Raw genomic sequence first — 17794 nt, forward strand, 5'->3', positions numbered from 1 at the left:
AGACACAAAGCCTCTTGACCATAACCATCTGGATAATAAGTGACCAGCAGGAGGCCTGGCCATCCCTGCCCAAGCCCCTCCCCCGGTCCCCAGTCCACTTCTTCCCCAAAGAAATGAGCTTATGAGCTTATTTCAGTCTCTTCCCCACTGACCACAAAGACTCAACTCTCTCCTCAGAAATATTTGGAAAGTTTTATTTAAGTGTTTTGTGTTCCCTTTTAACCAACACCAAAAAGAGAGAGTTATTTTTTTTGTTGTTGTTGTTTTATGTGCTTTTTTTTTTTTTTTGCCATTCCAAACAGGAGAGTCTCTTCAGACGGGAGTTGGCATGTGTGTTCAGAGCTGGGCAGTATGTGCCCGCCAGGCTGCGCTTCCTGGCCTGGCCACTCCGGGTGGACAGCTAGACTCCCGCTGGCTTCCTGGGCCCCCAGCGGCCTTGCTGCGAGCAAGCAACTCCCCTCATGAGGAGAGACCTAGTTTTCCCTGCATAGAGGGCTGGGGCTCGGGGTTCAGGGCAGAAGCATGGGGGCCAGGTGGTTCCAGGAGGAGGAAAGTGGAATGGGAAGATCAGATCTGAAATGTTCCATGTCTGGAGAAGTATATTTGGTAGAAAAATAAGATGCTTTGAGAATTTCTGTAGTCTATGCTCTGTCTGCCCCCCGAAGAAACCTACCCTGTTGAGGAGGGAGCGAAGGCTGAAGCCAGGAATGGGTCTGGGCCACAATGGAGTCCAAAGGGAGCAAGGCGGGCGGCAGACTTTGGTTCCTGGGCCCCCCATCCTCCCTATCTGGTGGCTACAGAGACCATGGGGGCCTAGTCCTCCCATCTTTGAGGTGTGGGCCGCCCGCGATGGGCAGCACTGGGTAGGGAGGCTGGTCATGTGTCTTGGGCTCATGGATGCCCGGGCCCTGGGCCCTCAGACCAGGCTGATGAAAAGGAGCAGCGCCAGCAGGAGCAGCAAGGGCCCGGGAGCAGGGCTGCCCGCCGCGCTAGCCCAGGTACAGTGGTCCAGGTTGGCCCCAATGCAAGAGGCATATGCCATCACGTGGGGGATGTAGTTCTGCTCGTGGACGCCGTGCAGCAGGTGTGCCATGGGGCCCTTGGCGAAGACAGCTACGTCCTCCCCACCGTGGGTCTCGTGGCGCAGGGGCACAGCAGACTGGGCCTGGTAGTTGTTGTGAGCTATGGGTCAGAAACGCAACATGGCTCAGAGCCTGACAGGACCCTGGTTCTGGAGGAGCAGCGTCTCCCTCCCACCTAGGCTAGCCTCAATGGCCTGGTTCCCAGAAGCAGAAACGGAGGCTCAGTCCTCAGTGCACAGTCAAACTCAAAATCTGCCTGACACAGAAGTTTAGGCTCATAGCCCCTCATCTGGGATACAGTCAACAGGAAGGGGTCCTTGTACCACAGATTGGAGGCCCCCCCAGGGACTACTGGGCGACATCGAGAACAAGTGAATGCCCAGCAAGGGGGAACTGAAAGAAGCAACGGATTGGAAAGACATCGAAATTCCTTATACCTGCCTAGCACTGAACTAAGGCTCTGAAGACTCATTTCATCCTTCAGGTTAAAGTCCCCAGAAGGCACAACCCTTTCAGGGAGGGTGCTAAAGCTGAGAAAGGTGAAGGTCACAGAGCTGCTAAATTACAGAAGTGAATTCAAACTGAGGTTGTGCTGACTGAAATTTGGGCTGGTCCAGGACCCCAGACTGACCACATCCTTATATTCTGTCTTAACCCCCCGAGTCCTGTCTGTGTGTCTTACCATAGTCCACCATGGAGACGTTCTCTCGCTCGCCACCCACCACCTTGTAGCCAGGCCCGTTTCCATACAGGATGGCTGTGAAGGGCTTCTTGTCCGTGTCACTCACCATGGGGGCCAGCCCTGTATAGGGAAGAAACCCAGAGCCCATGGTGGAGAACTGAAGGCAGTCTCATTCCCCAGATCAGAGTCTGCTTTGGTTTTCCCAAAGCTTCTCCATGAATACCAAATCACCTCTATGAAGCTGACTTTCAAGCCTGATGCGTTTTCAACCTCTATCCTCCAGTTTATTCTGTGCTCACACCCATGCAACATCCATCCGTCCATCTGTCCATCCATCCATCCACCCACCCATCCATCCATCCATCTATCCATCCGTCTATCCATCCATTCATCTATCTATATCCATCCATCCACCTGACCATCCATCTATCCATCCATACATCCATATATCCATCTATCTATCCTTCCATTCATCTGACAGTCCATCCATCTGTTCATCCATCTATCCATCCATCCATCCATCCATCTATGTATCTGTCTAACACATATTCACCCATCTGTCTACACATGCATCTAGCCATCCATGTGTGGATCCATCCTATTTTTTTCTTCCTCAATGTATTTTTCTGTCCTCTCTCTTTTATAATCTGTCCATCTTCCATGCTGCTGTTACCCATCGAGTCAGTTGCACTCAGCAAATTCTATACCATCCTGTGCACTCTGTCTCTCTCCCTCCCTCTCTGTCTCTCTCTCTCTGCCAGTCCTGGGGCTTGAACTCAAGGCCTAGGAACTGTCCTTGAGCTTCTTTTGGCTCAAGGCTAGCACTACTCTACCTCTTGAGCCACGGGGCTACTTCCAGCTTTTTCTGTGTACGTGGTACTGAGGAATCCAACCCAGGGCTTCATGCATGCTAGGCAAGCACTCTGCCATGAAGCCAGTTTCCCAACCCTTCATCCTGTTCTCTCTACCCACCATCCATGCCTTGACCCCTGCTCTGTTCTCAGTTTCCATGTAATGCTGGCCTTCCCCCCTCAATGGGGCCACTTACCAAAGATAGAGTTGCCCCTGGGGGTGTATCCACCAAAGGTGAAGACGTGAGAATGGTCAGCAGTGACAACGGTCAGCGTGTCTTCCAGAGACGTCAGGTCGCCTGCCCGCCCGATTGCCCGGTCCATCTCTACTGCCTCATGCAGCGCCTGCTTGGCCTTGCCCTCGTGGTGTCCATGGTCAATCCTGCCTCCTTGAGACATTAAGGCAAAGGCCTTTAATAAGGGGCAAGGGGAGGCTGGTTTACCCCAAAACCCTGCCACTGGTGAGTATTTGCTCGATGGGGGAAGGAAAGGGGCCTTCACCAACCTGTGCCAGGTACATCTTGGACATTTGTAATGTTTGTGCATGCCTGCCCTGGTGCTTGAACTCAGGGACCGGGTGCTGTTTCTGAGCGTCTTTGCTCAAGGCTAGTCCTCTACCACTTGAGCCACCGCTCCACTTCTGGTTTTGGTAGGTAATTGGCAATAAGTCTTTCCTTCCCTGGCTGGCTTCACATCACAATCCTAAAATCCCAGCTAGGATTACAGGTATGAGCCAGCAGCCCCACAGCCTAAGGCATTTTTATATAATTGTTCAGCAGGACGGGGGGAGCTGTGGGAACACAGTTCGCTGCAAGCACAGTAACGCGTCTACCGCGATCTGCCAGCCTAAGAGCCTGGATCTTTCAGCCTCCCTCTACTCTAGTGTGCATGCTCGTGCTCTCTCTCTCTCTCTCTGCCTCTCTCTCTCCTCTTTCTCCTCTCTCTCTAGCTATTGAAGAAGTCACTAAGACTTAAGGGAGGAAGGGAAGGGGAACACAGCTGAGTCCCTACTAGGTGCTGGGTGTAACAAACAGGGCAGGAGTACATGGTCTTCATCAGCCCTGGTTACAGATGGGGGGCCAATGCAGGCCTAGTGTGGGGTTGGTTTTGTTTTTGTTTGTTTTCCAGTCATGGGGCTTGAACTCGGGGCCTGGGTGCTGTCCCTGAGCTGTTTCCACTCAAGGCTAGCACCACTTCCAGTTTTTCTGGTGGGTTATTTGGAGATAAAAGTCATACAGACTTTTCCTGCCTGGGCTGCCTTCGAACTGTGATCCTCAGATTTCAGTGTCCTCCTGAGTAGCTAGGATGACAGGCCTAGGATTACAGTTAGGATTATACTTGGCCTAGCAGCTGAGGGGCCTGTGGGCTTGGAGAGTCCCACCCTTCATCCCTCAGGAGGCAGGCTGGGGGACATTCCAAGAGGGTCCTGAGCCAGGCCCTGCCCCCTCCCCACAGGCCATGGCCTCACAGCCAGCAGCCTGGTGGGCAGCAGGGCGGCAGGGCGGGTCTCCCTTTGTTGTGGTTCTGGAGGCTGGCCTCACGGGCTGGCCTGGCCCTGTTCACAAAGAGGGCGCCTCCCAGGGGACCTGAGCCCGGGGACCACTGGTTCCTGGAGGCTGAGAGCGCTGTGTTTGTGGGAAGCCCAGGCTTTGGCAGGAAAGCAGCCGAGCTGGGCTGGTAGCCACCAGCCTCTGGAAGGTAGAGGGGGCCGAGTGTGTATGCACATGTGCGGAGTGTGTGTGTGTGTGTGTGTGTGTGCGCGCGCGCGCGCAAACAGGCCATGTGTATATCCAGGCAGATCTCAGCAGGATAACAGGAGCAGGATAACAGGAGGGAGGGGGAGGGGAAGAGTCAAGGGCTATCAGAGCTCTGGGAGGTTCCAGGACCCATGTCCCACATTTTCCTCGGCCGCTCTGCCACCAGAAAAGAAGATGGCCATGGACATGGTGAGGATTTGTTCTTGGCCAGGCCCTTCCCCAAGTGCCCAAAAGAGGCTGGTTATGCCTCTAGGACTGGGGACATAGTTTTGGCCTCATTTTTCAGAGGTGGCCCAGCCAGTGGGTGGCAGCATGGGGACGATGGCCACAGTGCAGGGAAACCCACATAGCAAGTTCCCACGGCCAGCAAAGGCAGGGGCCTACGGAGCTGCCCACAGCCCTGTCCACACCCCAGCCAGGTCCTGAGAGACTCCTCAAAGGGAAACACCAGCCTCCTCTGACAGGAAGCCTCGCTGGCTTGGCCTGCTGGGCTGGAAGGCCGCCCTCCCCACTACCCCTTCACTGAGTCTGCAACCACATCATCCCAGGGCAATGTCTCCCTTCACCCCCCCCCACACACTGGTAGTTCTCTTTGGGCATTCTGGAAGCTTCTCCTCTGCAGGCTTGGGCTCCTACCTTCCACCAGTAGGAAGAAGCCTTTGGGGTTCTTCTTGAGGACCCTGATGGCCACTTCAACCATCTCGGAGAGCGAGGGGTCAGTCATGTTGTTCCTGTTTAGTTCGTACTGCATGTCCCCAGGCTCAAAGAGACCTGCAGAGGACACAGGGAGGAAGTCTGGGGTGTCTCGGGGAACATGTCACCCACACCCATTGTGGGGGGCAGTAGCATGAGATTGGAGCAACTCTTGTGGGTCCAGAATTATGGCTGAAAGTCTTGTCATCTCTATAACCAGCTGAGGGGAGGGCAGCAGGAGCCCATTTAACAGAGGAGGAAACTGAGGCCTCGAGGGGCCCCAACATCTTGTTGTGTGTAGCAGATCTGAGATTGTAATATCCCTTTCTGCCCAGGACATAGTATCTCAGCCACAAGGCAGAGAACTCTGGCCTGGATTCAGCAGGGCAGCTCGAGCATGCACGCATTGACAAGTGGGCTGGAAGGGCACCGGGGCCTGGGCAGTGAGGCGGTAGAAACCTGGGGTCACTGTCCCTTCTGCCTGCTGAGTTTTCTTTCTTGTGATCCATCCTTTGCTCACGTCACTAGGCTCAGTGTGTGTGTGTGTGTGTGTGTGTGTGTGTGTGTGTGTGTGTTTTGTGCATGCACGCACACGTGCGCACGCACCGCGCTGTCATTTCTGGCTCTGGATGTCCTTCCAGAACACTCTGTCCTGTCCTGAGTGCGTGTAAGCCCAGGCCGCGCCTGCCCCCAGGGGAGGAGGGGAGTCAGCATCGAGATGGGCAGAGACAACCCAGATGGCTTCTGCCCTGATGGGCTGTAGCGCTGTCTCCAAGTCCGGGTCCTCCTGGCCCGAGAGCTGTTTAAGCCCCAGTGCCGTGGTGGCTTGTTAGTATAGACTATTCCCCTCTCTGAGCCTCAGTTTCTCCCCGAGCTCAGTGGGGCCCCTCTTTCGGCACAGCCAACAGGTTTTAGGCCTCATTCCATGGACCAGAACCCCTCCCAGGGTCTGGAAACTGGGAGCAAAGACCCCTAACGCTGGGGCTGGTTCATTCCCTCCACGGTGTTCCAACCCTTCCCACTTACCCAAGAGATAGTCCACAGTGGAGGGGTCAAGGGTCAGGAGGTCCGTGCGGTTCCAAATGTAACGGGCATGCTAGGAGGGAGGGGCCTGCATCAGCAAGTGAGGGCTGGGAAGGCGGAGGGACATCCCAGCCCCCTCCCAGGGCCCGCCATCTCACTATCTTCTATCATTTAACCCCCAGCCCACAGGCCCACCATCCCGGACCTGAAGAAATGACAAATAAGTAGGCAGTTATCATTTCTAATTCAGGCTGAGGAGGAGACTGGAAGAACCCAGGAGCCAGAGGGCAGGCCCAGGAGGACTTGAGCCCAGAGAACTGTCTAGAGGGCTTCCTGCTGGAGGTGGTGTTCTGCCATGGAAGCCAAGTTGGAGTTGATGGGCCTGGGGTCAGGAGGGAAGGAGTCTGACCTCCCTGAGGGCAGCAAAGCAGCAGCAGCACAGGTCACAGAGCCCTTAAATGTCTATGGACAGGTACAAGGAGTGTGTCTGGGGCTGTGGAGAGCCTAAAGAAAACAGATCCCTAGCTCTGCACCGCCCCCCCCCCCACTTACTGGGGCTTGAACTCAGGGCCAGGGCCCTGTCCCTTAGCTTTCTCCTGCAAGGCTGGTATTCTACCACTTAAGCCACAACTTTATCCTGGCTTCTTGCTGATTCATTGGAGGCAAGAATCTTTTAGATTTGTATGCCCAGGCTGGCATACAAACCTCAGCTCTCAGCCTCCTAGGATTACAGGTGTGAGCCACTGATGCTCGGCTACAAGCTGCTCTTGAAACATGGGTTTCCAGGAATGGGGCCTACAGCGGACAGGCCACCATGACACCACGTGGCATGGGTTCCCTCTCTAACTTGGGAGTCTAGATGGAACTTCAGGGCAAGAAGGATAAATCTCTGGACCCCTTGTTTCATGTGGAGAAACTGAGGCTGGGAGGAGAGGTAGCTCTCTGGCTTAGATCTAGAAAGGGCTCTGTCTAGAAGGAAGGGCAAGGGCATGCAGCTGCTCCCTCCCATGGCCCCCACTTCATTCTGGGCCCAGCCTCATCCCACAAAGCTTCCCCAGGGAGGAACCCTGGAACCCTGAGAAACCCAACCCCACAGTGACATCAAAGCAGCTGCCAGGCTGCTCCCCACTGCCCTCAGCCTGACCACAGTCATTTCTAGACCCAGCTGCCCCAGGCTAGCCTGCAGAGTGGATTTAAAGGGCCAGAGGCCTCTCCAAGATGTCAGAGCCTGGATACATGGGGTCCCCCAGCCCACTCTGCCCTCTGCAGATACCCGTCCCGCATGGAGTACCTTGTATTTGGGTTTGAGGCTCTTCCAAATGTCAACGAGGTCCAAGCCATCCAGCCTCGTGCCCCTGGCCTTCTCGTCCACCTGATATTCCACGTCGGTTTTGTTCTTAGGGTACATATACTTCCGGCCACCCCCCATGATCACCTAAGGGAGACAGAAGCCATTTCACCCAGGGTCTCAAGGCATGCAGAAGCCCCAGTGGCCCCGGGCGGTGCTGGGATCCCTGCTGGGCCCAGCAACTCTCGAGGAGCTGGGGAGACGCAGTTTGTGACTCTGAGTGGCATGCCACTTACCTCAACTGTCTCCTCCATCTAGAGAAGGGCACTGACAAGAGCCTTCCCTGGGTGCCAAGCACTGAGCCCCAGAGGCACAGAATCCTACCCAACATCCTACCATGACTGCCAAGGAATCTGTTGGTATTGTCCCAATGAAGAAATGAACAGAGATAGAGTTTCTTTTCCCCAAGGCTACATAGCCAGTAAGTGGTAGGGGCAGGATTGGAACCCAGGGCTTCTCTAACTACACCCCCTGGGTCAAGGATGGGTCTCCAGGAGGCTCCTGTCCCTCAGTGAGTGGCAGAGGGTGGTGAGGAGAGGCCCTGGCCAGGAGGGTGTCGCCAGCCCATCACTGGGCAAACATAGGCCAGCCTCCTGTCTTGTGTAGTTACCGCCAGGCTAATTTTACCTGCCATGGCTGCCATGTGCGGGCAGACGGACGCGGGACTGTTTGTTTTCCTTGGGAGTCCATGTTTGAAGTCTTGACTATTTTTAAAACAGGGGCCAAGAGCTTCACAGCCACCGCCCGTGGTGACCACCACACCGGTGTCCTCCTGTCACCGAGGGTGCCAGCCCAGGCTGCTGGCCCTGGCCGCCACCTGGGATCCACCATTCCCAGGCCTGACGCCTCTTAGGCTTCTCCTCCACCTTCACTCCGTTCTCTACTTCAGAACCAGGTTCCCAGGGTGTCTGGATTGGCAGTGCACACAAACAAAGTAGCCAGGGTGGCATAAGGCCCCAGAAAGGCTGTGGGCTTCGGAGTTAACCTTGGGTTCACTTCGACTGCTCTCACCCCACCCCCACTCTCTCTTTCATGCCGGTACTAGGGCTTGAGCTCAAGGCCTGGGCTCTGTCTCTTAGCTTTTTGTTTTTGTTTTTGCTCAGGGCTAGTGCTGTAGCACTTGAGTACCAGCTTCACTTCTGGCTTGTTTCTGGTTAATTGGAGAAAAGTTTCTTGGACTTTCTTGCTTAAGTTGGTTTTGAACCGTGATCCTCAGATCTCACCCTCCTGAGTAGCTAGGATTACAGGCGTAAGCCACTAGGCATGGGGCTTGACTGGTTTCTTTATAAAATGGGAGCCACAGCCCTTGGGCCTGTCAGAGAGGAAAGGCAGCTGTCCAGGGTAGCCATGGCTGGTAGGCAGGTGGCTTTCCTAGCAGGATGAATGAGGATGGATGAGTTCCAGGAGGCGAAGGCCTCACACCACCCGCCCTTCCCCTTCTGAGCCAGAAGCTCAGAAGAAGACTCCAAGTCACAGGTCCCTGCCCCCCAGTCTCTGTTCCCACAGAATTTGACCCTTGGCATTTTTAGAGTGGAAAATGAAGCCCCCAATCTTCTCCACGGAGCCTCTCGGTTGCCAGCCCCGGCAGACTTCACACGGGTTCATTAAACTCGCAAATAACAGACTTGCAGTTTTTGGATTTGAGGTTTGGATTTCTCTCTCTCTCCCTCTCTCTCCCTCCCCCCCTCTCTAGCAGAAGATATTTGTTTTCAGGGTGGATACCAGGATATTTTTGTTCCATGTACAGTCTGAGTGAGGGGCTTTTTTGGGTGTTGGTGATGGAGGGGTGGATGGGGTTGGCAGAAAAAAAGAGGGACATGGGAGGGAAGGGGTCCCACAGGGATCCTTTCATCCGCCACTGCCCCTCACTGCCTGTGGACACCCTCCCCCCAACCTTCAGTCCCCTCTCTGCTCAGTTTTTCCTTAACTACTGGCCCCCCTCTCAGTGTCCCTACCCAAACTCTCCCAAGAGCCACCATAATGACCCCCATGCTGAGCAATCCGGTTCCTGTGCCCATGACCTCATGTTGGTCTCCAGCAGGCAGGGAGCGGCAGGTGGGGACCTGAGGCTCCGGGAGGCTCCATGGAGCCACCTGGGGGTGGCTTTGTCCCTGGTATCTGCCAATTACAAAGGGTGGTAGGACCGTTGGTCCTGAAAGGTGCTTTATCCACCATCTGGGAAAGGTGGCACGGCCTGGCGGATGGCCAGGTGGTGCCCACAATCCCCAGCGAGGGAGGATGGAAGATGAGAGGGCAGGTGTTTCTTTGGTGGAAAGTGGAGACCAAGGTGAGGAGACCTGGGCCTGGGGCTGTGTCAATGAACCCCAATTCCAGGCTCAGGGAGCCCATGTCTCGACCTTCTCATCAGTCTCCTATAGTATGTAAGAAGCCAGAAAAGGAACAAGCTGGAAAGGCTCACTTAAAGATGGGGGGGTGGAAGCTGGGAAGGTGGCTCCGTGGTAGAGTGCTTGCCTTGTATACATGAGGCCCTGGGTGCGATTCCTCAGCACCACAAAAGCAGAAAAGGCTGGAAGTGGCGCTGTGGCTCAAGTGGTAGAGTACTAGCCTTGAGCTGAAGAGCTGAGGGACAGCGCCCAGGCCCAGAGTTCAGGCCCCATGACCGACCCCCACCCCAAAAGAAGACAGAGGAGGCGGCTCACTATGTACAGGTATGTGCTCTGGGGCATGCTGTGGCCTCACACACTTTCTGAGCCCCTATGGGCATCACACCCTGGGCCACATTGGAGAGGAACCAATTGACTCAGTTCTTGCAAGGAGCTTAGGGGCTAGATCCAAGTGGCAGAGGGGTTGCACAAGATGGCTCAGAGATGGTAATAATGGACCCAAGATCACATAAGAAGTAGGGCCAAGATGGGATTTCAGGAAGTTTAAATATGAGAATCTGGGCTGGGCACTGGTAGCTCACACCTGTAATCCTAGCTACTTGGGAGGCTGAGATCTGAGGATCCCAGTTAGAAGCCAGCTAGGTCAGAAACAAACAAAAATCAATCAACCAAACAAACAAAACCCACTTGAGACTCCTATCTCCAATTAGCCAGCACAAAGTGAGAAGTAGAGCTTTGGCTCCAGGACAGAACATCAGCCTTGAGTGAAAAAGCTAAGAGACGGTGCCCCTGAGTTCAAGTCCCAGTATCGGCACAAAACAAAACACCACAAGAGCCTACAGGATGTATTCACGCGTCTTCTCTGGGTATATGAGTGGTCAGTACAGGCAGGTGTAGTGGGCAGGATGGGCTGTCCCCTTAGCCACAGTGCTACCCATACCTCCCTGTGCTTGGGGGGGGGGCGTGGGGGTGGTCAATGCAATTCCAGGTTCTAATGTATGGAATAATCTCTGTGGTGGTGATCACATAAGAGTTCACCCTGCAGCCCCACTGCAGAGAAATCCTAAGTGCCTGCTTGCCTGCCCAGGCCGCAGCCATCTCAGCCCAGGCTGAGAGCCATCCCGGGCACGTGGGGAGGCAGGGCTAGTCTGGACTAGAGGCCTCCTGTCCCCCACCAGTCTTCCCAGCCTTGCCCTGTCTGCGCAGTGCCACTCACGGTGATGTCCTTGATGTTGTGCATGAGCTGGTAGGCGATGTCCTTGCAGCCCTGTCTCAGGGCCTCTGGGGGCATCTCATTGTCCGAGTACCAGTCCCGGTCGGCCGAGTGCGCGTAGGCAGCGCTGGGGGTGGCGTGGTTCACTCGTGTGGTGGTCACGATGCCCACCGACTTCCCTGAGGGGCGGGACAGGAGAAGTGAGTGCCAGCTGGTTGGGGGCTTCCCCGCCACCTTGCCGTCCCCTCCCTGCTGCAGAGGGCATTGTCTCCCCCTGTGCACCAAGGAGGGTGCAGTGGGTTGCTCTGTGGTGGGCCGTGATCACTCAGGCTGAAGTCTTTCCTCCCATCACTGGATCTACTTCTGCTGTAAGACTTCAGGTCTTTCCAAAGGGAGGCCTCAAGTAGAGGAGGGATCTGTCACCTGTGTCAGCTGGCTATATCCCCTGACTCTAAAGTCCCTGGGGTATGGATGGTCCTCTCCATTCCCAAGAGGAAGAAGAAGAAGAAGAGGAAGAGGAAGAGGCAGCCACTTACCAGCCCTGCCTGGCTGCTTTGCTCCCCCCACCCAATCTACAGAGGCCACATGTTCCAAACCTGTTCTACAGCCAAATGAACAGACCTAGCAACAGAGCCAGGACCACACCAAGCAGGGCAACATCACAGCCTGGCTCCCCACCCTCTCCTCCTGGCACAGGTGTGAAGACGGACACCTGGCCAGGTGCAGGCCCCTGGCCCTCACCGGCATCCCTGGCCCAGCGCAGGATGGAGGTGACCTCGTTCCCCTGCGTGGTGTTGCACCGCCCGCGCTCCGTGGCCGCGCTCACCCCCACGGTGCCTTCGTTGGCTTTCACTCCACACAAGTAGGCAGTGGCAGTGCCCGCACTGTCAGGGACCTGGGCGTTGGTGTTGTAGGTCTGCAGGGAGGAGGAGTGGGAGGGAGGGTCAGGAGGGCGGCAGCCTGGGCCTCCACATTCCCACCACAGAAGTGAGGGGTTTGAGGTTCCTCTCCTGCAGCCTCAATGTCACCCGGCTGAGCTGCTTGCTTCCTACAGAGACAGGCACCGCTGCCCCCCAACCCCCACATGGAGAAGTGTGGGGCAGAGGAGTGGGGACCAGGCCTTGCTCCGGGTCTGCAGGGCAGCAGGTGGATCCTGGAGAAGAGGAAGGGGTTTCTTAGAGGAGTGGAAGTTGGAGGTAGGGAGGAAGCTGGGAAGGCTGAGGAGGATTAAGAGCTGTCCCTACTATGCACAGACCTCCCACTGAGATCCCAAAACTCTGCCTGTGTCCCTTCTCCAACAGCTCAGAGCTCTGAAAGGACAGGGACCTTGCAGTCCCTGCTTGTCCCCTAGAAAGGGGGTCCGGGGACTGACCAGTGTCTGGAAGGAGCTCAATTATCCACCCACCCCCATCACAATAACTGTCCCTAGGGCACCTAAGGCTGAAAATTTCTATCAGTCATCTGACTCACCCTGTGATCTGACCACCTGGCCCCAGGAGAAGGAATAAACCAATCAGCCTGTGTTTGTGGATGGAGAATATAGGGCAGCTAACTGGTGATGGGCAGGGGTGGTGCTGGAAGGCGCTGGAGGCTTCTGGGAGCTGTCAAGTTCACACGCATGCCAGGCTGCCTTGTATGCACAATTCCTAGGTTATTCTTCAGTTCATGTCTATCATCCTAGCCCCTCAGGAGGCTGAGATCTGAGAATCACAGTTCCAAGCCAACCCAGGCAGGAAAACACTGTGAGACTCTTATGTCCAATTAACCACCGAAACACTGGAAAGGGAACTGTGACTCAAGTGGCTGGAGCACTCACCCTTGACTAGAAAATCTAAGGGACAGACGGGGGCAGGATGGGAAGGGATGGGAAGGGGAAACAAAGGAGGAGGCTACAATGCTTGATAAGAAATGTACTCATTATCTTGCCCATGTAATTGTAACCCCTCTGTACAGTATTTTCACAATAAAAATAAAAATTTTTTTAAAAATACAAAAAAAAAGAAAATCTAAGGGACAGCTCCCAGGCCCTGAGTAAAGCCCCAGTACCAGCACACACACACACACACACACACACACACACACACACGTACACGTACATGTACACATGCACACATACACACACACATACACACACATGTACACACGCGCACACACAGTTCCTAACTCAATGAGTCTTTTTCTTTTTCAGAACTCGAACTCAGTACCTGCCACTGCATTCACTCACTGGCTGGCACTCTACCAACTAAGCCACTCCCCCAACCCCTAAATCAGTGCTTTCAAATCTTCAAATCTGTCTTCTTCGTTCACAACCCCACCCCCGGACGGGAGCTCTGCAGATCCCTTCCTTCCAGGCGGCCAGGGAAGGTGGCTCGGGGCTGGACTCACCTTGGAGAGCGCCACGAAGGGAAACTTGTCCATCTCCAGGCGCGTCTCCTCCCCGGTCCTGTGGTGGAGCTGACCCTTGAGGATGCGGGCGGCCGTCACCGTGGAGACGCCCATCCCTGCACAGGGCACAGGGGAGGGAGGAGCGTGAGTGGAGGCTTGTGCCTCCTCAGCCCTAACTTTCTCGTGCAAGCAGAGCACGCTGGTTTGGTGCCAGAGCGGGCAGGCTCATGGCAGCAGATGGCTCTGTAATGTCCCTTGGGGGTCCCCTCTGTCCCTTTCTTCCCAGGCCCCTTGGGGTTCACAGTCCAGCCCCCCTTCTTAGCCTCGAGCCCGGCCTCCTCCACACAGGCCTCACCATCTCCCAAGAACATGATGACGTTCTTGGCCACGTTGGTGTTGAGGTTCTGAAGCACCAGGGCATTTTTCAGGGTCTGCTGAGCTTGTTCTCGCCAGTAGTTGGGGTCTTTCTCTTTCTCTGTACAGAGAGAAGCAGCGGTTTGAAGAAGCACCTCCAGATTTACAGATACCTCAACACCTCACTGCTAGGGGTGGGGGTGTCCAACTCGGAGGAAGGGGCCGTCGCCGCCCCTCCACGCAGGCCAGGCAGATCTTCCAAACAAGCCTGTGGGACCCCGGGCATCCTCTGCTCAAGTTGTAGAATGAAGGTTCAGAGATACTAAGTGAGTCTGTGAAGGCCACACAGCAGTGGCAGACACTGGCACAGAGCGGGGCTTCCCTCCCGAGCCCATGCTTTTCTTTCACTCAGTCCAGAGGCGTCTCATGGGGGTGACTGCCAGCAGAATTAGGAGAGTAATCACCTGCAGGAGTCCCAAGATCTACACTGCCATTAATTATAAACTTTGCTGGCTTGTTTACGATGGTAAGGTCAGTGCGAACCCAGCTTCTTACGAAGAGCAGGGCTGCAAAGCAAGTCATGCCTTGAGTTTTTTTTTTTTTTTATTGCATCCAATTTAATATAAGCGCCAAGCACTGATGGCTCACGCCTGTCATCCTAGTTACTCAGGAAACTGACATCTGAGGATTGTAGTTCAAAGCTGACGCAGGCAGGGAGGTCCATGAGACTCTTATCTCCATTTTTTTTTAAAACTAGCCAGAAGCTGGAAGTAGAGGGGGGGCTCAAGTGCTAGAGTGCCACCCTTGAATGAAAAAGCCAGACAAGAGCATGAGATCCTGAGTTCAAACCCCAGTAAAACAATAACAACAACAAAAAAGGACTCTACTGCACATTCTAATTACTTTAAAAAAGAAAGCAATCCCACTACAAAGCCATCAGGATGGCTACAATGACACAGACACGAACCTCGGATGGCTAAACAGTTGAAGTGTTCATTGGTTCCTTTTTCATCTTTTCCCTGTTTTGTTGTATTGTGCTGGACCTGGGACTTGAGCTCAGGGACAGCTCGCTTGAACTCAGGGTCTGGGGCACTGTCTTTGAGGTTTTTCTTTTTTCTTAAGGCTGTGCTCTACCACTTGAGCCACAGCTCCACTTCTGGCTTTTTGGTAGTTAACTGGAGCTAAGAATCTCACAGACTTTGCTGCCTTGGCTGGCTTTGAACCAGGACCCTCAGATCTCAGCCTCCTGAGTAGCTAGGATTATGGGCCTGATCCACGGCTCCTGGCTTTTCCTTTTTAATCCAGCAGCTCACCTTTCAGCCAGTGGGGGTGGTAAGGACCTGCATCAGGGGGTCTCTACACCAGCCCCAAGGAGGAGGATCATCTCCACCGCACAGATGGAGAAACTGAGGCTCAGGGAGGGCATGTGGGACTTCCTACGGTAAGATGGACCCAGTGAAGGCAGGCTAGATCAGCAGACATGCTGGAAAAGGCTAAATAACTTCAAAGAGGAAGAAGAGAGGGGAGGGAGACCCCAGGACCCATGGTTGAAGAAGCAACTCAAAGGCAGAGGGGTTGTTCAGGGCTACCGCCAGGAAGCTTGGGGACCAGAGCACACAGGGGAAAGCCAGACGATGACTCTGGAGTGGGACAGAGAGCTCTGCACAAGAAAGGAGAACCACCTCCAGGTCTGAGTCAGGCCTCCTCGGGGAAGTGAGCAAATAACCTAAGAACCGCAGACTGAGAAAGAAATAGCAGTCTAAAGTTAGTGTCGCCCGGCCGGCACTGGTGGCTCATGCCTATAGTCCTGGCTACTCAGGAGGCTAAGATCTGAGGATCACATTTCAAAGCCAGCTGGAACAGGACAGTCGATGAGACTTATCTCAAAAAAAAAAAAAAAAGCCAGAAGTGAAGCTGTGGCTCAAGTTGGTAGAGCGCTAGCCTTGAACAAATAAAAGCTCCAGGATAACACCCAGGCTCTGAGTTCAAGCCCCAGGATTGGCATACATGCATAGACAAAGGCCCCAAACTCCCACAGAAATCACCTCCCACTGCAAATGAGCTCACAAGCAGAAACACATGCCACAGGCAGCGGGGACTTCGTAAGATGTAGAAGAAGCAACAGCCATCACAAGAGATGCTGAGACACTGGGAGCACCTAGCCCAACACCAGCATGTGCAGCCAGGTGGAGATTCCCAGCTCTGAAAACCTTAACACACACACCACGCCCTCATCCCATCCCATCCCATCCATCCCCAGTGCCCATCCCAACCCTACCTGGCACTAGGGAGTTGGTAAGGCAGGTGCCAATGGCCAGTACTAAGAATGGTGAAATCATGGCACACCCGCAGGCCTGCTTCCGCTCTGGGCCTCAGGGATTGGATGGACGTGGGTGGGCGGAGGCGAGCCGGCTGCCAGCGATCAGCCGTTAGCTGATGTTCCAATCCTAGAAATCAGAAATAGAAGAAGAAAAAAGAAGAAATTCATATGGGGCCCAGCTCTGATGTTTGTTTCTTCCTTTGGGTTACTTATTTCTTGAGTCACTCAACAAGTACCAATATGGGACTGGGTGGCCAGAGCTAGGGTGAATGGGCCTTCTTGCTGGAAACACAATCAGTTCAGTAGAAACGAGTTCCATGCTGCAAAGAAATGTCACCCCGTGTTGCGGGGAGCTCCCACTTTTAACCCACCCCAAGGAGGCAGGCTCTCTGTGCAAGAATTCCCAACTGTGGCTGAGTGACAGATGATCTTTCATGGATGGTGTGTTAGGCCAGCCCTGGCTCTGCCTGGAGTTCTGGGAGGTCCCAGAAAATAGAAATGCTGTTGGCTCTGGAACCATCCCTCAGAGGCTGTTCTAGAACACTAGTCTTCAGCCTCTTCATTCAGACATCTATGCTTGCTTCATTATCTTCTAGAACTTGTCCTTTTTTGGTAAGAGGACCAAAAGTACAGGGAGCTGATGGCTTCTAGCTACTCAGGAAGCTGAGACCTGAAGATCATGGTTTGAAGACAATCCCGGCAGGAAAATGCATGAGATCCAAAAAAAAAAAAAAAAACTCCAATGAATCACCAAAAAGCTGGAAGCAGAGGTGTGTCTCAAGTGTTAGAGCACCAGCCTTGAGTGGAAAAAGCCAAATGAGAATGTGGGACCCTGAGTTCAAATGCTGGGAAAAATTATAAAAGCAATAGGAGTTATTTATATGGAAGGTTGGTGGGTCAAGGTATGTGTTTGTGTGTGTGTGTGTGTGAGTGTGTGTGTGTGTGTGTGTGTGTGTGTGTGTGTGCGTGCGCTGCTAGGGATTCAACTCAGGCCTCAAGCCAGGTAAGTGCTCTACCACTGAGATGTCACTTCAGCCCTACAATTTCCCAGCAGACTACGGATGTCAAACATCTTTTCATGTGCTTATTCCTCATCTATAAACCATCTTTGGAGCTGCATCTGTTAAAAGAGTCTGCCTATTTTTGCCTCCCAGTGCTGGAGATTTAACACAAATCCTCACACATACCAGGCAAATGGACTACCACTCAGCTTTGCCCCAGCCCACATTTTAAAAACATTTTTATTTTTAGTGTGCACCCATTCTACCAAGGATTTCACTATGGTATTTCAGATGTGCATATATTATGTTTTGCTCAGAACAACCCTCTCTGTTGCTATTTTCTTCCCCCTCCCTCCACAGCACACCTTTATAATTTTTTTAAAGAAAATATTTTCCTTTTGCAAAAAAGACCAAAAGAAACACATCAAATGTGAACTGAGGCTTTGGGTGGTAAAGTTGTGATTATTTCCTCTTTAAGAATGTTTTTGGAAAAAAAAACAAAACCCCAAAACACCTTTCCAACTTGCCTACAATAAGCGTGTTAAGAATGTTTGCACACTGTGGTCATGCTGTGTGGGGCTGTCACACGGACGGGGCCACTGGCAGCTGGGTCATGAGCAAGAGTTCACTGGGAAATAGACATGATTTCTTTTCTTTTCTTTTTTTTTTTTTTGGTCCGGTCGTGGGGCCTGAACTCTGGGCCTGGGTGCTGTCCCTCAGCTCTTCAGCTCAAGGCTAGC

At 53.7% G+C, this 17794-nt stretch overlaps 1 protein-coding gene across 2 annotated transcripts; it reads right to left on the bottom strand.

The window, feature by feature from the left end:
• Positions 1 to 273: 273 nt before the first annotated feature.
• On the bottom strand, positions 274 to 16182 carry Alpl (alkaline phosphatase, liver/bone/kidney). 2 transcript variants are annotated; one of them, XM_013035046.1, is made up of 11 exons: positions 16012 to 16182; positions 13735 to 13854; positions 13380 to 13495; positions 11736 to 11910; positions 10998 to 11173; positions 7380 to 7523; positions 6092 to 6161; positions 5009 to 5143; positions 2813 to 3004; positions 1765 to 1884; positions 274 to 1182 (listed from the first exon to the last, which is right to left on the bottom strand). In XM_013035046.1, exons 1-11 carry the CDS (start codon positions 16070 to 16072, stop codon positions 917 to 919), a joined length of 1575 nt encoding a protein of 524 aa, XP_012890500.1. In that variant the 5' UTR covers positions 16073 to 16182; the 3' UTR covers positions 274 to 916. The 2 variants fall into 2 exon arrangements, with proteins under 2 accessions (XP_012890500.1, XP_012890508.1); XM_013035054.1 differs by lacking the exons at positions 13380 to 13495; positions 16012 to 16182 and having other exon boundaries at positions 13735 to 13800.
• Positions 16183 to 17794: the final 1612 nt, after the last annotated feature.

Source organism: Dipodomys ordii, unplaced genomic scaffold (genome assembly GCF_000151885.1).
Source record: "Dipodomys ordii isolate 6190 unplaced genomic scaffold, Dord_2.0 Scaffold6, whole genome shotgun sequence".
In the NCBI taxonomy this organism is placed as follows: domain Eukaryota; kingdom Metazoa; phylum Chordata; class Mammalia; order Rodentia; family Heteromyidae; genus Dipodomys; species Dipodomys ordii.

Excerpts from the sequence above, each read along its gene's own strand:
- Alpl (XM_013035046.1), bottom strand. The coding sequence starts at position 16,072 with ATGATTTCACCATTCTTAGTACTGGCCATTGGCACCTGCCTTACCAAC. Across the intron at positions 5,144-6,091 it reads CACTGTGGACTATCTCTTGG|GTCTCTTTGAGCCTGGGGAC; the intron begins GTAAGTGGGAAG and ends TGTCCTCTGCAG. Across the intron at positions 3,005-5,008 it reads CTTCTTCCTACTGGTGGAAG|GAGGCAGGATTGACCATGGA; the intron begins GTAGGAGCCCAA and ends TAATGTCTCAAG.